The sequence below is a fragment of the Pleurodeles waltl genome, chromosome 2_2 (genome assembly GCF_031143425.1).
Source record: "Pleurodeles waltl isolate 20211129_DDA chromosome 2_2, aPleWal1.hap1.20221129, whole genome shotgun sequence".
NCBI classification, from domain to species: domain Eukaryota; kingdom Metazoa; phylum Chordata; class Amphibia; order Caudata; family Salamandridae; genus Pleurodeles; species Pleurodeles waltl.
Genome location: NC_090439.1, coordinates 1142286563 through 1142303816, shown reverse-complemented (window position 1 = coordinate 1142303816; position 17254 = coordinate 1142286563). Strand labels below are relative to the sequence as shown.

The 17254-nt window shown below is 46.1% G+C and overlaps 1 protein-coding gene across 1 annotated transcript in view; it reads left to right on the top strand.

Annotated features, from left to right (window-relative positions):
• WDR97 (WD repeat domain 97) overlaps positions 1-17254 on the top strand; it is a 327470-nt gene that overhangs the window by 291413 nt on the left and 18803 nt on the right. The window contains exons 24-26 of the mRNA XM_069221060.1: positions 595-672; positions 1857-2047; positions 13818-13879. Coding sequence (XP_069077161.1) covers positions 595-672; positions 1857-2047; positions 13818-13879 — 331 coding nt within the window. The remainder of the gene's footprint in view (positions 1-594; positions 673-1856; positions 2048-13817; positions 13880-17254) is intronic.

Genomic DNA, 17254 nt, shown 5'->3' with positions numbered 1-17254 from the left:
AGCTGTTTGAGGTTGGTTAACAATGAGGTAAGCAACCCCGGAACACTGCCCTTGAACCCTCGAATGCTTCCAGAATGTGTAGAATGCTTTCAAGATCCATTCTATCACCAAGATGTCCAGAAGATTGAGGCTACATTTGTCACCCTTACTCAATACAGAGCGCATCTTGTGAAGTATTTTGAAGGTTACTGTTTTCATGCTGCATCCTTTGCGGAAAAGAGATTAAGGTGCTAGTAGTTTATTGTTTTAGGTGAAGGAGTTGAGGTGCTCCGAGAAGTATTTTCACACTCACCCAACCAAGGGAGGTCTGTGACAGTTTGATAACTGTTACATTTTGCCTGTTCCAGAAAAGGAGTGATGTCGCCTGTTATTAAAGATCCAGAGAAGGTGTCTTCTCCAAGTGAATGGGTTTTCTGGAACAGTGTAACTCGGTTTGGCTCCAGTGGGGCTAATATATCCGTAGCAGTATGGATTGCTTCTTTCTGTTGTTCATTGGTAGCGTTTAGCTCCGTAACTGCTTTGACATCTGGAATGACAATCCTAAGTTTTTAGGTGTGAATGCTGATACTAAGAGGATACTTTTGACTCCTACAGGACCACGATACGAAACCTGAACCAGAGAGCACACCGCTGGAAGAAAGTAGCAGCAGCCAACCTCTGCAGAGCAGGAAGGTAAGACGTGCCCCATCCCAGATGTCTCCTGGTAGGTACTCGCAGCGGTGGAACTGTGCCTGAAGTAAGAAACACAGGTTATTGTCCTGTATTTATCAGCCATCTGAGCCGTAATAAAATAAAATAAAAAAAGAACACACCAATGTTTTCCCAGAATCCATCGGTACAGTAGGAACCATCAAACACACAAAAGGTGATGGGAGAGTTGCAGTCTCAACAGCTTAAAATGGTTATCTTTACCCTATTTTGTCCCAGTAAAAATGACCCTCTTCAGGCGCCTGCACAGGTTTGGAGGGGCACCCAGTAGGTTTACGTGGTCACGTGTTTCTCAATGATACTGCAGTGGGTCATACGCCTGCTGCCATTGCAAGGTGCTGGATTCAGATTCGGCCAATCATTTATACCAAATATACCACCTACCACCCTGGACTTCACCCTACACCTCCCCTCCCAAACATAACCATACACCCCCAGTTTGTGGGAACATAAGCCTAACGCTTATAATAATACACAAAGCTCAACATTGTTCTCTGCTGTCAGTGCCACCCCATTTTTAACAACGTGTGCATGTCTCCGCAGCCAGAGTACGATAGACCTCTGTTGAAGGCTGTGACCAGTTCTTATCTTCCTAACACATAGCACAGCTCAAATGAAGATGCTCATCCTCAAACTATTGCTGTTGTCCTTCATCCCCCTGTAGCAGCTTTATTTAAAATGAAAAAACATAGGGCTCCCCTATTCTGGAAAGTGTATGGTGAAGCAATATCAGAGATGTGGAAATCCATAGACTCTATACTGTCCTTTTAAATTGAATTCTGTGGAGGTAGAGACAGTAATGCCGCGGATCTAAGATAACATGAAGGAGGACTTGGGGCCTGAGTTAGATCTTGGAGGACGAGTTACTCCGTCACAACGTTGATGGATATCCCGTCCGCCTAAATATAAATCCCATTTTATCCTATGGGATTTATATTTTGACGTACGGGATATCCGTCACTGTTGTGACAGAGTAACTCCTCCAGCAACATCTAAATCAGTCCCTCTGTGTCCGGATACTGTCGCTGCTGCCATTGCGTAAGGTGATTGTTGGCACTGGGCTTTCTCTTCTAGTTGGTAATCTATGGAATGAATCCAGTATTTGGAAGCATGAGTGCTACATGTGGCTACTATTTCCTGTGTTCCAGGATAAGACAAGCAAGCTGGATGTCAGGCCTGCAGGTCAACCTGACCCTTGCCTTGATCTGTCGCCCATGGAGGCCATCAACTATTTCTGTGAAGTGCAAAATCAGAACGAATTGCAGGCCTTGAGGCTAGAGCACGAACCCAATACAGAAGATGGGAAAGACACAGTGGTCGCCTTGCCCCCGATAGACAGGTGAGAATGTCTTTCCATGGTCCAGTTATTAAACTGGTGATAGCAAGATATCGCATTGTGAATTCTTGCTATGGTGTGTCACAATGTTTGTTCTCTTGAAAGTAACCTCTTTCCATTTTTGCATTTGTTCACACTGTTGGAGATCATCGGTGACCTTTAAATACTTGTATCTCAGTTCTTGTAGTTGAATCGTCAGGCACCTGCATGTATCTTTTGCCATATGCTGTTTGATACCAACAATTACCTCTTACCTACTAGCCCCCTTCATGAGTTAGTAACTTTTATATTGGGATTGTGTTGTTTCTTGATCTTTCAATCATAATCGTATACGTAAATTATGAAATACAATTAAAAGTCAAATGTGTTGCACCCCAGCCTGTCAAATCTGCTTGGCATGATTGTTGGCTGACAAAGCCAGTGTGATAATACATTTGTGAACCAGAGAACAATTCTGTGCAAAGACATCCCACCTCTATACCCAAATAAAGAACTGCATGCTAAATAATCTGCCACCGACCATAAGTTTTAAAACTGCAGTCCCTTCTGAAACAGGCCCCTAAACATATACTTATGTTCCCTCTCTTCTGTTGATAACCAGTAGGATACTGCCATCACCTGTTTGTACCAACATGGCGTCCCCACTTGTTCACCACCAAGAAGTGCGCCCCAAGCCACACAAACTGACCCTATGCAGGCTTTCTCCTATTGACCTTTCCTGACCCCGTCTAAAATGCTTTCAGCCCCAAGACTGCATGAGCTTGAACCTACTTTGCACTGTCAATTACATGGGGTTTTCCCTGGTCTTCTGTGGGTAGAACTGACCTCCTTACCACATATCCCCTAGAGCTGTAACAAGCTAAGCATCTTCTGAGAAAAAGTGATGGAGACTATCAATGAAGTAATTGACAAAAACTTTGCATCCAACATTTTCCCGCTGAGTCATTGTCCCCGGTCTAAAGATCGGTAGGTGTAGGAAGCTGGCTCTGTATATACTATATCAAAATGAGATATAGTGTGCACAGAGCCCAGGAGTTCCCCAGAGGCTTAACAGAGGCAAAAAATAGATAATACTAATGCTCTATTTGTGGTAGTGTGGTCGAGCAGTTAGGTTTATCAGAGGGTAGTGTTAAGCATTTGCTATACACACACAAGCAATAAGTGAAAACACACTCTCAATGACAACTCCATACCAATAGGTTTTTATATAGAAAAATAATCTTTTGTTAAAGTATTTTAAGAACCACAAGATTTATTTAGCAGGTAAGTACATTAAATGAAAGGTACTTTGCATAGTAATAGTTGAGACTTTGAATAGATTCAATATTGAATAAGCTATTATAAGAGTGGACAGTGCAATTTTCAACAGTTCCTGGGGGAGGTAAGTACAGTACAGTTTCAGAGGTAAGTACCACACTTACAGGTTCAGTCTCTGGGGCATAGGTAGCCCACTGTTGGGGGTTCAAGTCAACCCCAAAACCCAGCACCAGCAACACAGGAGCCAAAATAACATGGGCGCCTATGGAGACAGGGGGTGCTCCGGTTCCGGTCTGCTTGCAGGTAAGTACCCGCATTGTCGGAGGGCAGACCAGGGGGTTTGGTAGAGCACTGGAGGGGCCCCAAGTAGGCACGAGCACGAAAACCACATCCTTAGTGGCACTTGGGCGGCTGGGTGCGGTGTGCAAACAGGGCGTCAGGCTCTTAACAGAACTCAATAGAGGGACCCGGGTGTCACTTAGGTGCTGCAGGCAGGGCACAGAGGGGCTTCTCTGGCAAGCCACTGACTGGGCAAAGGTGAGGGGTGCCTGCTGGTCGTTGCTGCACTGGTGGTCGGTTTCTCACGGGCCTGGGGGCTGCGGGTGCAGTGCTTCTCCAGGCGACAGATTTCTTCATCCCGGGCAGTCGCGTTCAGGGCGGTCCTCAGGATTGCCTCTGCAGGCGGCATCGTGGGGGGTCTAGAGAGGTCAGCCTAGGGTGGACACGTCGTCGGAATCGCCTGGGGATCCTCTCTGGCTAGTTGGTTTCTCCGCACAAGGGCCAAGGGCGTCGGGTGCAGAGCAGTGGGGACTCACGCTTCTTGAGTGAGGTGGGAGTCCCTTCAAAGTTGGTTTCTTTGTCTTTTCTTTGGGCAGGTCCGCTGTCCACAGGAGTTTCTTGGTCCTCGGTGATGCAGGCAGTCCCCTGGAGGCTTTTCAGTGGTCGCTGGTCCTGCAAGACGTGTTGCTTCTTGTCTTGCAGCTTTTCGAAGAAGGAGACGGGCCGGTAGGGCTGGGGCCGAGTCAGTTGGTATCTCCTTCTTTTCTCTGCTGGGTTTTCAGCTCAGCAGTCCTTCTTTTTTCTTGAGGTCATCAGGAAATATGAAGAGCTGGATTCAGGGTCACCCTTAAATACTATATTTAGTGGTGTGTTAGAGCTAGAGGGCAGTAGCCAATGGCTACTATCCCTGAGGGTGGCTACACCATCCTTATGCCTACTCCCTTTGGAGAGGGGGGCACATCCCTATTCCTATTGGGCCTAATCCTCCAAAGCAAGTTGGGGGATTTCTCAAAGAGGGGGTCACTTCAGCTCTGGACACCTTAGGGGTGGTCCTGGCTGAGGGGGTGTCTCCTCCTTGTTTTTCTCATTATCTTTCCAGGTCTTGCCACCAAACGTGTGGGCTCTTCTGGGGTGCGGGCATCTCCACTAGCTGGAGTGCCCTGAGGCAGTGTAACACTAGGCTCGAGCCTTTGAGGCTCACCGCCAGGTGTTACAGTTCCTGCAGGGGGAGGTGTGAAGTACCCCCATCCAGGACAGGCTTTGTTCCTGACCACAGAGTGACAAAGGCTCTCACCCCATGTGGTCAGAAACTCATTTGGAAGTGGCAGGCTGGCACAGACCGGTCAGTCCTACACTACCAGGCTGGCTGACATACAGGGGGCATCTCTAAGATGCCCTCTGTGTGCATTTTTCAATAAATCCCACACTGGCATCAGTGTGCATTTATTGTGCTGAGAAGTTTGATACCAAACGTCCCAGTATTCAGTGTAGCCATTATGGTGCTGTGGAGTTCGTAATGACAAACTCCCAGACGATATACTCAGTATGGCTACCCTGCACTTACAATGTCTAAGAATTGGCGTATACACTGTAGGGGCATAGTGCTCATGCAGCTATGCCCTCACCTGTGGTATAGTGCACCCTGCCTTAGGGCTGTAAGAGGGGTGACTTACCTAAGCCACAGGCAGTGGTTGGTTGGCATGGCACTCTGAGGAGAGTGCCATGCCGACTTTGTCTTTTCTCCCCACCAGCACACACAAGCTGCAAGGCAGTGTGCATGTACAGATTGAGGGGTCCCTTAGGGTGGCATAATACATGCTGCAGCCCTTAGGGGCCTTCCCTGGACCTTGGTACCAGAGGTAATTTTTACAAGGGACTGAACTGTGTGCCAGGGCTGTGCCAATTTTGGTAACAAAGGTACAGTTTTAGGGAAGGAACACTGGTGCTGGGGCCTGGTTAGCAGGATCCCAGCACACTTCAAATCAAAGCTGGCATCAACACTAGGCAAAAAGTGGAGGGTGACCATGCCAACAGTGGCATTTGCCTACAGTAGGTCATTGGCAAATGTTCAGACTTAGAGCTTGTGGTGGCCAAGCACCAAATAGCAATGAGCTGAAAATCACTAAGGGGGCACAATCTTACTATGTGGAAAAAAGAAGTGAATAGACTCCATCTGCACTAATGGGAATATGAAAGCCCATTAGTGCATATGGAGTCTAAAAGGGGAAAACACAATGCATGAAGCAGCAGCCGGAAAGAATTCAGAAGGCACTTAACAAGAGTGCACACAGAACTCCCCCGTCAACAACCAGTACAAGAGAATTTTGACGTACGAAAAACACATGAGAGGAACCTGCTATCCCAAAATAAGAGATTTATTCATAGGACTAGTGTGAAGGGAGCAGTAACCCATGTCAGAACCCCAACCTGCACTCCATCTCTCCACGGAGACCCGAAAGTTTAGAGTTAGGTTGAATAGAAGTGTAATATTCCATGGAAGGTGGGGGGAGATTCAAAAGTTGTTTGAATGCTGTAAAATGTTATAAATGAGAAATAAATCCTAAGTATTTAAAAAGAAATTGGATTAATAATTAATACTGCCCTCAAGTAATTTCTGAAATCTCCCTAATCTGGAATAGTTATTCTAAAGATAGTGAAAATAAAGACGATACCACAATGTGGAACTACACATAGACCTGGGTCTCACTGACCGTTCAGAGAGGACACGGAGTCCCACAGAGATGCCAGTAACTTCTACTGGTGAGTGACCTTCATTCCTGGGAGTTTGCCTCGACATGGACCTCATTCTGCACTGCACTGATGAGGCCCAACAAGGCCAAAACATTTCTGTGGCTGCATGTGACGCCACCCAGCGATGATGTGGTCCATCAGCGCAAGCTGGTTTGCCCTTTATAGGGCAGGGCCGAATCCAACATACAAAGGGTTTATCCCTCTCTGAAATCCAGAAAGCTGAAAACTGACACACGAATCACAAATGACGGACTGAGTGGAATTACAAGTGGTTCCGACTGACTGATGCGTTTCTAGGTTTGGGCCACTGCTCCTTAAAACGTCAGCAGGAATGAATGCAGCTCTTGCATTCTCTTTCATCCTGGGTACCTACTGCTTGTGAAGATGGCAACACTTGTGTACATTTCCCAAAAGTAGTTCCTCCCATCTGATTACAGCATCTGCAACTGGCACAAAAGGAGTAAACCCGAGCTGGGATTACTACTTAAATACTGTCTTTAATATTGGAAGCTTCCGATCCTATGCACAAGAAAAGATGCAAGGGGAACACTATCAAGGGGTGCAAACACCATCTTATCCCATGTTTTATGTTTTTTTTCCAAGGAGTTCTCTGTTTTAATCACTATTGTTCTTCTATCACATTTGAGACCTCCCCTAAGATGGTGCACCTCTTTCAGCGATGACATTTGCAGATAAATTTGGGGTTTGTGTACTGTTAGAATGAGGCATCATTCCCAGTCCTGTCCTAGTCACTGGGTGTTCAAGTAATGTCTTGAAGATTTGGGGGATAAAATAGATCCTCAGAGCAACCCAAACATTTTACAGACAAGCTCTGATGTAGATGAACCCATACCAGACAGTCTGCAATCGCCCACCCACATGTGTCATATAGACTACTCTAAGGTCTGCCCTCTCTAACACTCTTTGGCTGGATGAAATGTTGATCACTGTCTTGTTGTGAACTATCAAGAGCCACCAAGAGATCAAAAGAATCTAGAGACAGGACCTGAATCACTTGAGTGCACTGTGTAACTTACCTCTTGTGGTTGTATTACGCTTAGGGTGCACTCTCCCTGTCTGTCCTACGGCACACCTTTAAGGGAGTGTGTCAGGTGCATTATAAAGTATATTAGTAAAAGGTGGAGCACCTGTTTGACGCAGGCGACAACCAGCCTGCAGTTCAAAGGCGAGGCCAGAGGTGCCCCTGCAGGAGGGTGCAGTGAATTATGTGATGGGCCCCCCTTTCAGAGGTGTCCTCAGGGATGATCTGACAGTGCACCACCTCTCGGTGGTGCACACTGTGCCTCCTGACAGTTTCTTTGCCTGTGCGTCTACATCCATAATAGAAAGCACGTTCAGAGGCAAAGTGCTAACCTCATTTGCATGGGGCCACACCTCCATGCAAATGAGGGATCACCTCTTTAAGATACCGCCAGTGATATATTTTGGCTGGCAGTATCTATATCACAGAAGGGGCAGCACAATTATCTGCTATATATATGTATATATCCTCTTCTATAATATTACAGTGCTGCAGGGGTGCAGAAAATGGGTGCACACACCTGTTACACCCCAGGGACCCTCCATGTAACATAACCCCTTGAAAGCAGCAGTCAGAGCAGCATCAAGGATAGACTCCAGATTCACAGGTGTGAGTGTGGCCCTGCTGTGGACGAGAGCAAAAAAAATTTGCTTTCTGCACGCATTTGAAGTTGCTTGTCCATAGGAGGCCGGCCTGTGATATGGTGGATATATGTCACGACCAGGGGTTGCAAAACAATAGGGTGAGAGCACTTCAATGTGGAAAAAATACAGGACGGCCAAAACTAAAATGGCTTCAACAGGTTGAAACAGGTTTCAACTTCTGGCAGACACATAAGTGCACTCTGAGCCAGTTGCAGACACAGTGAAGAAGAAACAGGAACAGGTCAGGACCTCTACAATGTATGTGGAAAGCACTGAAACATGCCTTGGGACCAAGAAATGGAAGAGGATGAAAGGATAAGGCCAGCCATATGGCAAACCATTGAAGACAGGAGGGCAGCAAAAAAGACACTCTTGGAGGCCAAATCCGAGAGTTTGCGGGAGAAGTACAACAAACAGTACATAGATGCAAACAGAGCAGTCAAAAGAATGACAGGAGCAGACAAGCGGCCATACATGGATAACCTTGCAAGCCAAACAGAGGAGGCAGCCAGTAGAAGAGAACAGGGGAAGGAATTCAAGATCACAACGATGGTCAGTTTTAAATCTTGTGCAACACACAGCACCCCTGTCATGGACAAGCAAGGCAGACTACTCACAAGAGCCAAAGAGCAGGAAGGATGCTAGGCCAAGCACTTTAGAGAAGTCTTGAACAGACCAGTACCAACAAGCAAAGCTGGCATCCAAGAAGCAGAGACAGACATGGATGTGAACTCTCCCCCACCACAGAAGGAAGAAATCATCACTGCCATCTGATCTTTCAAGAACAGAAAAAGCTCCTGGCCAAGACAACCTGAATGCAGGATTGTTTAGGGCAGACCCTGAAACGTTAACCAAAAGCCTCCAACCACTGTTTACATTGTTTTGGGAGGGAAAGAAAATACTGGATGACTGGAACCAAGGCATCATCGTCTATTGTCCAAAGAAGGGAGAACGAACCAACTATGGCAACTGGCCTGGAATCAGCCTTCTGTCATTTTCAAGTAAAATACTGGTGAAAAGCAATAAATAGCGCATTTCTGATGCCTTGGACAATTAGTTAAGAGAAGAACAGGCTGGGTTCGGATCACTGAGAGAATATTAGAAACAAAAATATTGTGCAGACAGAATATCGTGTCAAAAATATCGAGGGCCACAATGTTGAGAAGGTAAGTACAAATTTGTAATTATAGATTTACTATTCTTAACTCCACACCTAGGTACCCTAAAGATATGTGTGTATGTGTATATATATATATATATATATATATATATATATACACACTCATCGTCAAGGTTCAGATATGTGCATTTATGTATAGTAAACCTTTGCTTACCTATAGAAACTTACCTTCACAATATTGTTGTCCTCAATATTCTTGACACAATAGTTTGCCACACAAGGTTTTTGCTTCCAATATTCTGTCCAAATACCTTGGGTCCTGTATGGGCAGAGGGTGTGTTGATCAGGTCCTTACTCTATGCAACATCACAGATCAGTGCAAGGAGAGGCAGAGACAATTGTACATAACTTTATTGATTTAGAGAAAGCCTGTGACAGGCACTCGCTACACCCCAGAGGCTGTCAAAGTAGAAACTATGGTATACCGCAGCAGATAGTTCTCCTCATCAAGCGCTTCTATGATAATTTTACCTGGAAGGTGGGAGATACTGAGTGGTGTGAGACAGGAATGCTTGATGTCACTGTTGCTTTTCAATCTAGTCGTCAACTGCCTGATGCGACACACAACAGAAGGCCAAACCAGAAGCATCACATGGACCTTATTCTGTACACTTGAGGGCCTTGACTATAACCTAGGGGCAATAACCTAGGGACTATAACCTAGCCTTGCTCCCTCACACACCAGCATGTGCAGGAAAAGATGTCTCGCTTCAACATCTATGCACAGCAAATGGGACGGAAGATACATAAATGCATCCCAATGCCTCACCAATCAAGGTGGATGGAGAGGACCAATGCATGACTGAAGAGTTCACCTACTGAGGCAGTACTATCAGACATGATGGAAGGACAGGCAGTGACATCAAGAGCAGATAGAATAAGGCCAGGAATGCCTTCAGGGTGCTGGACAATCTGTGCAGGTCATTTCATTACAGCACCAATACCAAGCTGAGGCTGTACCAGAGCTGCGACTATCCACAATCTTGTATGGCTATGAATACTAGCAGATGATGAAGAGCAACCTCACCAAACTGTCAGCCTCTCACACCAGTAACCGGAGAATAACTGTGTGCATTTTCTGGGTGTGAACCATCTGCTACCAGGAACTGCTCACCACATGCAAATAAGAGAGCACAGACACCATCATTATGAGGAATAGATAGGGATGGATAGGACAAACGATCAGAAAAGAACAAAGCTCCATCACAAGAACAGCTCTCTAATAGACCCCAAAGGCAAACGGAAGACAGGCTGGCCAAAGACCACCTGGAGATGAACTGTGGGAACAGAAATGAAGACCCTGAACCACAGCTGGGGCACCGTACAGAAACTTGCCCAAGACAGAAAGAAGCGACGGTCCTTTGTTGCTTTTCTATATGACAGTCGGCATGACCGGAAATAAGTACGCTTATTTATGGCAGGTAAAAAGGGGACAAGTGCATTTTTTGTCACCTGGGTGAATTCTTATGGGTAATGACTCCAACAAGAAAGTTTTGGACTCTAATGTAGATCAGTGGTTACTAATCTGGCAATCATCACACCAGTTTAGGTGCCGCTAAGGGGCATATTTATACTTTTTGGTGCAAAACTGCACTAACGCAGTTTTGCACCAAATATTTTAATCCCGGTGTGCACCATTCCCAAGCACCAGCGGGGCGCCATATTGATGAAATGGCGCAAGCCAGTGCAAAGGGTGGGCTAACGTACAAAAAAATAAATGACGTTAGCTGGGTTGGGCTGGTAGTGTGGGACAAGGGGGTTTTGCACCAAAAAATGACGTTAGGCTGGTTAGAGTGAAAAAAGATTACTCTAACCAGCCTAGCACCATTTTCTGATGCAAAACCATCCATACCACATGACTCCTGTCTTAGAAAAGACAGGATTCATGCCCACCACCCCAATGGCCAGCACAGGGGACCAGTGTCCTTTGGGCATGGCCACTGCACCCTGTACCATGCAGGGGGCCCCAAGTTGGGCCCCCGATGGCACTTTAATTTTAAAAAAAAGAAAAAAAAAAGAATTACTTAACTAAACTTACCCTACTTACCTGGGATGGGGTCCCCCATCCTCCAGTGTCCCTCTGGTGTGGGTGGGGGTGTTCCTAGGGCTTGAGGAGGGCACCTGTGGACCCATTCCATGGTGTTTAACCATGGAAATGGGTACACAGGTCCCTTCACGCCTGGTCTGACCCAGATGTTAAATAAAGGTGCAAAGCAAGCTTTGCATCATTATTTAGCCCCTCCTCCCACCTGTGCGTCATTTTAGCACAGGGGATAAATATGAGTCTATGGGGTTAGCACAATTTTTTAGATGGGAACGCCTACTTTGCATCTCATTGACGCATCGAAAAAATGGTGCAAACTCCAATATTTTGACGTTGGACGGGTCGAACGTCAAAATATAAATATGGAGTTCGTTTTGTGCCAAATTTGTGTCAAAAAAACAGACGCAAATTTGGCGCAAATGGGGTATAAATATGCCCCTAAGTTTCAAAATGTAATATGCTTCAAGTTTGTGATGCTTCGTGTCAGTGCAAACCAATAGAAAACAAGCACTGGTAAAGCCAACAGGTCTGGCTTTGTCTACCACTTTTGGCAATTCTTATTTTGTAATGGCTTTTGCAAAACTTTATTGTTTGGGGAGCTGCCGGGAGTATGTCAATAAAAAAAAAACACATTGAATAAAGATTGATAGTGAAGTCAGCCAATAGCTGAAGTGGGGTGACATGTTGCCCCTTGGTGCATACTGAAGTCGGTTGGAGAAAAGTGTGAATGACACCACCGCAGACAAATGTGTGAAGTTTCCCAGAAAACCCCTATAAGTAACTATGTCATACACATATTTTTAGTAAAATCCAAAGGTCTTGGATTGCACAGACCTAAACAAGCCAATTGTTGTGCTATTGGATGACTCGCCGTTGGGAAAGAAAGAATGAAGGACAGAAATAAAGAAGAAAAGAAACAAAGAACGGCTGGAAAGAAAGAAGGCAAGATATAGGGAAAGAAAGAAGGCAGGAAAGTTGGAAGACAAGGAAGAACGCAAGAAGGAAGGAAAGAAAGGATAGAAAGACAGACAGACAGAAAGAAGGAAAGAAGGACAGATTCAAGGAAATGTCCTCAAATGGATTGCCTCGTACCTCACCGGGGACCCAGGAGACCTGTCTCGCACTGCTCACCTCAAAGCCCCAGAAGATCATTTCTGGAGTCCCCTAAGGGTCATCCCTGAGCCCGACTGTCTTCAACACCTACATGACCCCCCTGGCCATCGCCGTCAGATCACATGGACTCTACATCATCTCCGACGCCAACACACAGCTCATCCTCCCACTGTCCGGACATCCCTCCACATCTATGCAGCAGCATACAGGTCAGGCGCCTCGAGAACCTCACAGGTGATTCATTGCGCTCTATAAATGATTGATTGATTGACTGAGAAAGCAAGGAAGAAGGAAAGAAAAAATTACAGCAATAATGAAGGAACAATTGAATGAAAGGAGAGAAAGAAAGAGAGGGCGGGAGAAAGGGAAGGAGCAAGAAGGAAGAAAGAAAGAGAAGGGAGGAAATAGGGGAGGAAGGAAAGAAAGAATGAAGGACTGAAAGAATGACAGAAAAAAGGAAATAAGCGATAACACAAAAAGGAAAGCAAGAAAGAAAGAATTAAAGAAAAGAGGAAAGCAAGAAAACAAATATGGAAGGAAAGGAACAAAAAAAGCAAGAAAGGAAAATATGAATCAGGGAAAAAACAATGAATGAAGTAAAAAAATCGAAGAAATGAAAGGTAAGCAAGAAAGAGGAAAAGGAAGATAAAGGGAAGAAAGAAGGAAACAAAGAAGGAACAAAAGAAGGCAATAACAAGAACTATTACAATTGCTGCAAGTTAAACACGATAGTCTAGTTTTCTTCCTCAGCAAAGTTTACTAAAGAATCATTGGTGAAATTGAGTCCAGAATAAGCATGTTCTGAAGCACTGGCTGCTTATGAATTCACATGTATAACATTGGAGCTTTCAATAGCTTACTACAGAACAGTTTCAAATGGGCGCTATCTGCTATGCTGTGGAATACAAGCAGCTAAACAGTAAACAAAGGACACGCCAGAAAGAATTTACAACACATTTGGTAAGAGACAGGAACGGATATAGTGTAGAATGTGGTTTGTGCTCACATCTTATGTAGCGTCCTGATGTCAAATCAGTCTCTAAACAGAAAGGCAACACCATTGTAAAAAATAAAATGAAAAAAACACTAACAAACGGAACTAGCTTGTGTGTGGATGTGCTCCTTCTGAAAGAGTAATATGCAGTCACTCACAGTGAAGTTATTCAGTGGGTGGCGTGGGCTTTCCCCTGCTGTAGTCGGCAGAAGCAAAACATGAATGACTCACCAACAGACCAATGGATGAAGGAAGGTGGCTGGATGCCACTTTAAATAAGTATACTGTATGTGTGTGTGTGTATATATATATATATACACCCACCTTCCCCCACAAATCAAAAGGTATTGGCCAGACCCCAAAAAATGGACTGCAGTAGAAAGTAAAGACAGTGGCTGTATGTGATTAACTGATGGATAATTGACTTGCACTTATTACATAGTCTGACCACATTCCTCTTTGTTGACAGGAGAGATGCCATCCTGAGGCTCGGAGAGACCCATAGCATGTTTAGAACAAGAAAGAGTGAACGTGAGTATTGCACAGTGGCATGTGTCTGATACAAAACCCCTTCCCTCTCCCTCCTGCCTTGTAATCCTGGTGGCCCTCTCCTCCATTAACCTTTAGGACGCTTTGTATTCTATCTTCACTGATCATTACACAAACTCACCTCTCCACTCCCCGTCCCTTCCTTCTTTCATCCCTGCTCCCTCCACCCCTGGGACACTTGGCTTTCTCTCACTGTATTTATACTCGCCCTTCTCTCCGCTCTAGTACTCAGCACACTCTCTTCTGCACCCAGTTAACCTTGGATGTTACGGCGCGCAGCACAGCAAGTCCCCACGCTGCGCTGTGTGACAGGGCAACAATGCACTGTAATTAAGGCAATACGCCACATTCCTGCCTTTTCCCCTTGGTGTTGGCGCTAAGCAGCCCACTGCGCACCAGCAGACACCCTAGCGCCGTGGTGCAAGGGTGCCTGTGTTGCATGCAGGATTGCTTTTGTGCAGAAAGGGACACCTTCCTGCACAAAAACAATCCTCAGCGGCATATTTATCTCTCTGTGTGTGCTGCAGAATACAGCACACGTAGGAAAAGGAAGTTACGAGGAGAAATAAAAGCATTTCTCCACGTTACACCTCCCTTGAGAAGGCGTATCTTTGTGACGTATTCCAGGGTCTACCACTTCTGGTCATTGGAGGTGCACTGAAACGCCTGCGCAACACCCATGGAGCACCTTCCCAGGGCAGAGTAAGCAACGCACTGATTTGAGTTGCGTTACTCCAAATGTATGTAGCCGCTCAGAGCCACACAAAGTGGCCTTGCATGGCTTCATAGACCGCATTTAAGGTTTGTGTCGCTTACACCACGTTGCATGGAGTAAGAGTGATTCAAACCGGCTCATAACTATGCCCGTTTGTCTTCTCTTACAGTGGCCTTTAACTTGTGTCATCAGTATGATGATGTCTCCTTCTGCCAGTCATTGGAAGATGGTTGTGTAGTTGCTTTCTGTTGTATATGGACTACTGCAAGTCGTCATACTTTACCTGTCTGTCTTAGCGCTTAGCTTCAGCCGATTCAAATCGCTGCAGCCCGGCTGATTCTTGGCCTTAATCAGAGAGCTTGCATCTCAACCTTCATTAAATTGTCCACCAATTTGCAAAAGATGCCTTGTCGATGCCCTGTTATTTTGTCCTAAAGCCTTATATGGAATGAGACTTGGCTGTAGCCTCAGCACCTTGAAGGCTACGCTCCTACCAGATGTCTTCACTGCCAGGCCAGGCAACCAATTTAGTGATTGTTTCCTGATTACAAAGAAGAAGCCTACCTTTTCAGCAATCTCAACTTAAAATTGTAACTCGTTGCCTATGTCTCTGTGTACTACATCTGAACCAACTAGATCTCACAAACTTCTCAAAGCTCACTTCTCTGATATGCCCAGGCACTAAGCTGCCACGCCTGTGCCGAAGTATAAGCAGCTGCACTTAGGTTAGCCCCAGGACACTTTTTGGGGGGTATTTGCTCCCTCTGTGAATATTAAATGTAGTCTTTCAACAAACAAACCCCTGTCTCTTCTCTCCAACTCTCTGTCTTCCACACACACACTTTCTCCATCACATACCCTGTGCTTCTCTCTACTATCTGCCTCTAGGACACTTCGGGCAATATTTATCCTTTTTTTAGCGCCGCATTTCCGTAGTTTTTTCACGCAAAATCGGCGCAAACTTACAAAATACAATTGTATGATGTAAGGGGCATATTTATACTCCGTTTGCGCCGGATTTGCGTCCACGCTAAAAAATGACGCTAACTCCATGGACTTTGGCGCTAGACGCGTCTAACGACAAAGTATAAATATGGAGTTAGTTTTGCGTCGAAATTGCGTCAAAAAAAACGACGCAATTCCGGCGCAAACGGAGTATAAATATGCCCCTCAGTGTTTATTATCTTATCCGGTAAAGGGCTCCTCTGTGTCAACAACTACGAGGATGCAAGATACTCGCAAAGACGCGCAGGCCAGCGTTAGATAAAACACTGCAGGCGCCCCCAAAGAACTGCAGGCACCCCCCGAAGAACTGCTTCGAAGAGAATGACCAGCACTGAAAAGGTGAACAAAAATCAGCCTCCAGCTCAAAAGTGGATTGTAAACAATGGTGTGCTTAAACAAGACATGTAAATTAATGGTATTCATTTATTTATTTAGCGGTTGTGTGTAGTGCCCAGACGTCCCCTCGCTGCTCCTTTGCAGCACGGAGTCCGTAACAGTGCTGGATGAATCTTGTGTCTTGTTTAAACGTGCATTTCTCCTTTACAGGCAGAGGGGTTTCTGGTTCTTGTCAACGCCGCACTCATGACCGTCTGCCGCACGGTGGCGCTGTCCGTCTGATTTAGAAATGAGCGCAAGAGATGGTCCTTTATTCATTCTGTACTCAGTAGAATGAATGGTCCCCTTCGCCCACCCATTCCCACAGCTTCTGCACCTGGACGAGTCCGGATTGTCCCCCTCGCAGGTGTGTGGTGGTCAGCAGTTGTGCCGGGACTGGCTCTGGCTGGGGCAATGGGTGCTGCGGCCACAGTGGTCTCCTGAGCCCCCCCCCCCGGACACTTTATTTATGACACAAAGTAAGCAGCGCCGCTGGTGCATCTTAGCTCCTGTGTAACGTGGTTGCGCTGCAGCGGGAGTGTCCAGTCTCGGGTAGACTGAAGAGTCATCCATACACATCTGGGGTCTAGGTGTCTGTGGTGGGATCAGCTCGGGTCACAGGCAGCGGTAGCGGCTGGAAGCCCCCGCGACCTCCACGTGATCCCACGCGGAGGCGGTGGGAGACCTGCTTCTGGGCGCTGGCTGAGGCCGCCTCAAAGGAGCACATCCATGCCAGGGACGCATCTCTAACCCCCGCCTGTCTCCTAAACTCGTTCCCGCGGATCTCGTGATCCAGAGTGGAGTTTGGAGAACACCCTGGGGCTGCCTTCAGGCCGAGGAGCAGAGCCACAGTCACCCGGGCCCCACAGCATCCATCCCCTGTGCAGCGGCCTGAAGTCTACTCATCCGGGACAATCCCGTGACGTCACAAGCCTCGCTATATTCTGCTTTCAAACCATATTTATACTTTTTTAGCACTGCATTTGCGCTGCTTTTTGACTCAAAAGCGGCGCAAACTTACAAAATACAATTGGGGCATATTTATACTCCGTTTGCGCCGGAATTGCGTCGTTTTTTTTATGCAAATTCGACGCAAAACTAACTCCATATTTATACTCTGGCGTTAGACGCGTCTAGCGCCAAAGTCCATGGAGTTTGCGTCGCTTTTTAGCGTGGACACCTACTTTGCGTTAATGATATGCAAGGTAGGCGTTCCCGTCTAAAAAATTGACTCCGAGGCATGTGCGCCGTATTTACACTCC